This window comes from Mauremys mutica, chromosome 24 (assembly GCF_020497125.1).
Source record: "Mauremys mutica isolate MM-2020 ecotype Southern chromosome 24, ASM2049712v1, whole genome shotgun sequence".
Lineage (NCBI taxonomy): Eukaryota > Metazoa > Chordata > Testudines > Geoemydidae > Mauremys > Mauremys mutica.
The window spans coordinates 13,614,880-13,622,186 of NC_059095.1; the positions used below are offsets into that span (position 1 = coordinate 13,614,880).

The 7,307-nt window shown below is 52.2% G+C and overlaps 1 protein-coding gene across 1 annotated transcript in view; it reads right to left on the bottom strand.

The window, feature by feature from the left end:
- LOC123355926 (excitatory amino acid transporter 5-like) overlaps positions 1-7,089 on the bottom strand; it is an 89,041-nt gene extending 81,952 nt beyond the window's left edge. The window contains exon 1 of the mRNA XM_044998793.1: positions 6,913-7,089. Coding sequence (XP_044854728.1) covers positions 6,913-7,089 — 177 coding nt within the window. The remainder of the gene's footprint in view (positions 1-6,912) is intronic.
- Positions 7,090-7,307: the final 218 nt, after the last annotated feature.

Here is a 7,307-nt window from a genome sequence, read left to right on the forward strand (position 1 = left end):
TGGAAAGCACGGGGGGTTCGGGACTGGAGAGAGAGAGCGCACAGAGCCCACCTGGATGCAGGAGAGACTTAGATGTACTGTGCTGAGGGCCCTGAGAGTTTGCTATGTTGTGTTCAGACGCTCACTAAACCCTCCTGTTTTATGCTGGCTGAAAGTTGCTCAGGTCTAGAGATCAGGGTTGCATCATTCCCTCTGGGAGTGAAGGCCCCAGGGGTCCAGAGCGAGCGGACTCCCTGAGAGGGCCCACGGCAAGAGACAGGTGTGCTAAGGCTCAGAGAGGTGCGGTTCTCTGAGAGGAGGCGGAGGGTGGATACCCGAGAAGGGCTGTCGCACTGCAGGGGGTTCCCCCTAAGGACCGTATGGGGCCAAGAGTGGGCACAACCTGTGAGTCCGTGACAACATGGTAGCAGAGGACGGTTGGTGGATGCACCCTGTAGACAGTTGGCTGTGAGCTCAGGCGCTTTGCAGTAAGAGGGACCTGGCACGTCTGTGCAGGGAGAGGGGGCTGAGCGTGGGGAGGCAAACTAAGGAGCAGCTGATGGCTCAGCTTGTAGAGAATGACCAGTCTGAGGAACAGGCTCCAGACCCCAGGGGGGCTCCCAGGGTGCCCGGAGAGCTGGGGAGTAGCCGTGGGGACAGTCCGTGTAGCAACCAGGAGTCTATCAGACCCGACTCCCCAGTCAGCACAGGGGAACCCCAGTCAGGTTTCTCCTTGGAGGAGCTGCGGAGGCTGGAGCTGGAGCTGAAAGCGAAGGAGCTGGAGCTGGAGGAGCGGAGGCTGGTGGACGGTTCAGAACAACGGAAGCACGAGTTGGAGTTGGAGGAGCAGCGAGCCAAGAGGGCCTGCCGGGGGTAAGTGGGGAAGGGCCCCGAGATGCCAGTTCTGTGGGGAATTTAGATACCAGACTGCTGCCCCAGTTTAAGGAGGTGTGTGTGTGTGTGGAGATATTGATGCCTACCTCTCAGCCTTTCAGAAGGCTTGTGATCGGAAGCAGATTGACCCCGCAGACAGGCTTTGCTGTCTGACCCCCCTGCTGGGTCCCAAGGCCATAGAGGAGTTCAGCCAAATGAGACGGGGGACTATGATGTATTCAAACCGGCTTTGCTGCTGAAGTTTGAACTGACCCCCGAGACGTACAGGAAACGATTCCGGGGTGTACGTAAGACCCCAGGGGTCACTTACAAGGAGGTCGCCAACCTGCTGGGGGAATATCTCCGCAAGTGGGGGAAGGGCGCAGGGGCCACCACCGCAGAGGACGTGTATAACCTGGTGGGGTTGGAGCAGCTCTATGACATCTGCCCTCCAGGCCTTAAGAGCTGTTTAGTGGACCCGAAGCCTAAAGATCTGCGCAGTGCGGGTGCACTGGTGGAAGAGTTTGTGGACCGCATACAGGGGGGCTAAGGAGGGACCCAAAGAGGTTGGGGTGCACAATCACCTGCCTACCGAGGTGCTAATGGGTAATGACTTGGAGAACAGGCTGGATGGCACTTGGAGCGCCCGGTCCTTACCCGGAGCCAGAGCCAGAGCCAGCGAGGGACGTGGGACTTCCCGAAGGGAGGGACCGAAGCACCGAGGGGAGGGCTTGACAGGGCTGGGCTGGTGCCTCCGTCCCAAGGTGGGTAAACTGAATCACCACCAATCAGAGCTGTATCCTCAAACCCAGCAGCTGAATTCCAGATGGAGCTGGAGGAGGATCCCTCCTTGGAGAAGCTGAGGCCCCTTGCAGGCCACAGCAGTGCAGGATCCCAGTGGGAGGACCGCCGGGAGAGATTCCTGTGGGACAAAGGATTCCCATACCGGGACTGGACTGGTTCGGCGCAAACTGAACCTTGGAAAGCCAGGAGGCTGTTGATGGTCCCCCAGAGGTACTGCCGCAGACTGTTGTACTTGGCCCACGATAGTCCCCTCTCAGGGCATCAGGGCATCCGGCGCACCAGGCAGATGCTGCTGCAGAACTTTTGACACTGTCCAACAGTATTGCAGGTCCTGTGACTCCTGCAGAGGGTGGGGAAAGGCCCGGGATAAGTGTGAAGCAGCTCTGAGACCTTTGCCCATCATAGAGGAGCCTTTTCAGAAGGTGGCTATGGACATAGTGGGGCCCCTCAGCAGGGTGAGCCAGTCAGGGAAGAGGTACATTCTAGTGGTGGTAGATTTCGCTATCTGCTACCCCAAGGCAGTGGCCTTGTCCTCTATCGAGGCAGACACCGTGGCAGACGCGCTGCTGACCATTTTCAGCAGAGTGGGGTTCCCCAAGGAGGTCCTTATGGACCAAGGGTCCAACTTCATGTCAGTCCTGCTCCAGTGCTTATGGAAGAAGTGTGGGGTCTGACACACCTGAGCCTCAGCGTATCACCCTCTGTCCAACGGGCTGGTGGAGAGGTTCAGTGGGACCCTAAAGATGATGCTGAAAACATTTTATGGACCAGCACCCACAGGATTGGGACAAGTATTTACCCCACCTGCTGTTGGCATACAGGGAAGTGCCCCAGGAATCCACAGGGTTTTCCCCATTCAAGTATGGGAGGAGAGTGAGGGGACCCCTGGACTTGCTGAGCAGAGAGCTGTCCCTTAGGTCTGTAATACCAGGGACAGATAATGGTGTGATCACCTTAGACCAGGTTTACCTCCCCTTTCACCGCTGACTTGCTTTGGGAGCAGAGCAGATCTATTGCATGTCTCCACCAGGCACCAGGTTCTCCTTAGCAGCCCAGCTTTTGGACACCTACTGCGTTGCTCAGTCAATTCAATTATACATTTGACCTGCTTGCTTTATGGCTTAAGCCTTAAATTTCTCTTTTCATTTTAGTTTTTGTTACACTAAAGTGCAGGGAACAAACAATACCTAATGCATGTTTGCTGAGGATTTCTGGAACAATGTACACCAGAAGATATTTTTGCAGCAGTACAGAAAAAGAATTAAATCTACTAGGCCAATTTTACCCCTTGTGTAATTTCACTGGAGTCAGTGGAATTACAACAGATTCATTATACCCCTGGCTTTCAAAGGGCAACAATATACCATACCTTTCAATATCTCCCTGTATACAATCCAGTATAGCATACCTTCTAATACTCCACTGTACCCAATATGCCATACTCATAGACTCATAGACTTTAAGGTAAGAAGGGACCATTATGATTATCTAGTCTGATCTCCTGCACAACGCAGGCCACAGAATCTCACCCACCCACTTCAATAACAAACCCCTATCCTATGGCTGAGTTATTGAAGTCCTCAAATTGTGGTTTGAAGACCTCAAGCTGCAGAGAATCCTCCAGCAAGTGACCCGTGCCCCATGCTGCAGAGGAAGGCGAAAAACCTCCAGGGCCTCTGCCAATCTGCACTGGAGGAAAATTCCTTCCTGACCCCAAATATGGCGATCAGCTAAACTCTGAGCATGTGGGCAACACTCACCAGCCAGCACCCATACCTTCCAACCCACCACGGTGTACAATACAGCACACCTTCTCATACCCCAGCCTGTGCTTGCAATTTATACGCCCCTATTAGGTATCCACGTATTGTAATAGAAATAATATTGAAGTATGGCTCCATGTACCACTCAGCCGCTGCAGGGATGGGTGCAGTAAGGTGACACTCGGGATCGCTGGGAGAGAGCAGCTAACAACACTTTGTCGTTATCCTTTCTTGGCAAACTCTTTGCAGTGGAAACATTGCCATGAGTGCTACTTTCTGTATTTCCAGTGTGAGCTGGGAGTGGCTCTCTTGCTACATAGCAAGACCACCACAGTGCGACTCTGGGAATAGGGCGCATACGCTGTGGCCCTACAGCAAACCGATCTCATAGAATGTGCTGCCAAGGGCACAGTGTGAAAGGAGGCCATCAGCGAAACATGCTGTTCAGCTCTTCCAGCATTAGATTCAAACCACACTCCCAGCAAAAACAGGAGAGGGGTTTGTGGCTCTCAGAGGAGCCTGGAGTCAGCAACTGCTTCTGTCTCAAGGCCAGGAGAGTCGAGAGGGTGAATAATGAGACATTGCTGGAAAACACACCCACAGCCCTGCTTACTATATAATAGAGCAATTTCCCTCTTCAAAGCCTGGACCTGAGGGAAGAATGGAATGTGGGGATCTGGCACTGGCCCACCCTGTCTAGACTAGGAAATAGGTTGTATTGAAAAACGTGGTAGTTCCAGCATGTTGACAAACCTGTTTTTAAACACAGCCTATTTCCCCAGGTTAGACCTGCCCGTTCAGAAGAGGGGCAAGGAAACAAGGAAGGGGCACTGGGCATGTTAGAAAGTCCCAGTTCAAACCACTTGAGCCTCCAACCAGAGAGCTCGAGCAGACACACCCCAGCCCAGAGAACTGGCCCATGGCATTGAGCTGCTCTTGTAGGGCCCTTAGCAAGGTGAAGTTCACGTGTCTGCAGACACGATGGCCATGAACAGGAAATCCCTGAAAAATGAACAGGAGCACTTGTGGCACCTTAGAGACTAACCGAATCCCTGGGAATTGTGGTCCTACCATAATTGATCCTAAGGGATTCATCATGTGAGGGAGGAAATCCAGGGTATCTTAATTCTGACCTGGGATTCTGGAGGGCAATGGAGTGAGTGAGCGAGCATTCACCCCAGGCTACCCCGACATACACCGGGGTTCTCAAACTGGGGGTTGGGATCCCTCAGGGGGTCGTGAGCTTATTACATGGGGGGTCACGAGCTGTCAGCCTCCACCTCAAACCCTGCGGTGCCTCCAGCATTTATAGTGGTGTTACATATATAAAAAGTGTTTTTAATTTATAAGGTGGGGGGTCACACTCAGAGGTTTGCTATGTGAAAGGGGTCACCAGTAAAAAAGTTTGAGAGCCACTGACATACACAGACTCTGCCCCACTCTTTCCCTACAAGCCAGAGAGGTGCTCAGCCCTTCTCTTTGTTTCAAGCTTAAAAAAAACAACAGATGCCCATCTAGCCAGGGCACATGGCTGTTTCCTTACTGCGCCCCTCCCCCCCCGACTCCCAGCCCTGGCCTATGCTGCCCCCCATTCCTCCCCATGATCCCCATGAGCATCCCCACTGTCCCCAGCAGCCCCCCCTTCCTCCCTGCTCCCTCCCATTTTGCCCCATCACCAGGGCAGGACCAGCAGCTGCAGAGCGCAGGCAAGGTACTTTCCTTCTGACCTGAGGCCTGTACCTGAGCGCAGCTGTAACTCCCCGCCCCCTCTGGCGTCTGGGGAGGGGCATGTGACCATTCCTGCCCCTCCCTCGCATCACCTCTGAGGGTAGCAGCACTGCACCCCCCTCACAATAACCTTGTGGCCCACCCACAGCTCCTCTTGGGGCTGCGTGACATTTCAGATGATAATAGCTGAAATCATCAAATTTATGAGTTTTTAAATCTTATGACTGTGAAATTGTCCAAACTAGAACGTGACTTTGGTAGGGCGCTAGCTCCAGGGCACGGGAACACAGCAAACTGAACCTCAGTGGGTCATTGGGCACAGATGCTCAGCAGGCAGGGAGACTCCCTCAGCAATGCTCCATGAAAGCTCAGCAGGTGTGGCAGATGGGGTGTCACTGAGAGTCACCAGGCTTGGCACTTGCTTCAAGTAACCAGCTTATCTCTGCTATGGGCAGCATGCTGGGAGGCATAATTGAAGTGACAGACATTTCTAAATCCTGCCAGATTAAATGAGGTTGTTACGGAGTGAGTGGAGCTCTGAGATGTAACAACCAAACAAAGGCACCTCTCAAGTACCCAGCACCAGAGCCAGCTAAAATAATGCCTACATCAAAAATCAGGAGGAAGTTGTTGCATATTCTAAGAGAACCAATGGAATCTAACATGTATTTTTAACTTCGTGTTATTCATTAGCACTGCATCCTTGTCCATGGTCCCTAGGGTCCTGGGAAATGCTGAAAGATCAGATTAGTCAATTACATTTTGGCTCAGTTAATTCCTCTACAAGAAGCTCCTAGACGAGAGGCAGCATGAGGGCAGGTATCAGAAATTGCTAAATTCTAATCCCACCTCTGCCACTGAGTAGTGGTGTGGCCTTGGGCAAATCTCTTCATCTCAGTTGCCAGCTCTCTCTAATGGGGCTCACTATTTATTGACACACTTCCCAGAGCTGGTGGGAGGATTCCTCAAGCGCTGTGCACGTGCTAAGTACTATGACAACAGAACCTGGCTCATTTGCACAGTGGAGCAAATCCTGCACCCAGCATCGAGCCTTAGTAGCTGAACCAGGAACAGGGCAGATGTGTGGAGAGGGGGTGGTGAAATGAACCTGCCTCCTCCATGCTGCAGAACTATTCCCCAGGGCTGCTGTAGCCCCTTGGTGGAGTAACTTGGAGTAGCCTCTCCAAGGGAAAGGCCAGACAGCAGTGGGTACTCAAGCCCTCCCCTTCTCCACCCCTCTCTGCACATTGCCAACCAAGGAGCCCTTGCAGAACTGGGCTCCATACCATGCTGGCTTGCCCTGTCCCCTCCTTGTGCAATGGAGCTGCACCCCCCTGGCAGAGTGAGGGGCAGGGTTTGCCCCACTGTGAGTGAACGATTTCTGTAGATCAGGAAGTGGAGAAACATTGAGACTGCATGGAGGATTCCTCACCAAAAGGGCCGTTTGTTTGGCAACTGCAGTCTAGTTTGGATTCCTGTGCTAACCCCTCATGCTGTGCCAAGCAGTACGTTTTGTGACAATAAATAAGCATTAGTTCTAGGAGAGCCTGCTACTGCTGCTAGAGCTGTGCTGGGGAGCAGGGCTGAGATGAACGGGTGTTTTTCTCTGCACAGTTTATAGTGTGAGGTTTAATCTAGTGCAGATTAACACATTTCTACACAAAAGACGTTTTATAGCAATAGTTCCTTTATCCTAAGGAGTTTTAACCCACCCCGTGATCCCACCCCAATTTTTCTGCACATACAACACGTTTCTGCCACTTACCAGATCTGTCAGCTCCAAAACCCTTAGCAGAAATCCGAGCAGGCATCCAGTTACCACAGAGAGCATTGAAAGAGTCAACAGGCCATTCTTTCTCCAGAAAGCTCGGATCCAGTTCCAGATGGCCGAGCAGCTAATGGAAAGTGAGTTTAACAAGGCTTTTTTAATACGTTCCCACATGATCCTCTTTAGAGGTCCAGAAAGTTCCACTCCGAGCAAAATGTCTCTTTGATGCTGCTAATATTCCCGAGGTTGCTAATAGTCATCATTAGTGATCTTTCTTGTTCTGCAGAACCATTTCCCTTTGCCAGGTTCAGAACCCACCAGAAACCAGATCAGAATCAGAGAACTCTCTCTCACATAATCCCAAAGGGAGAACCAGTGTTATACTGCTATTT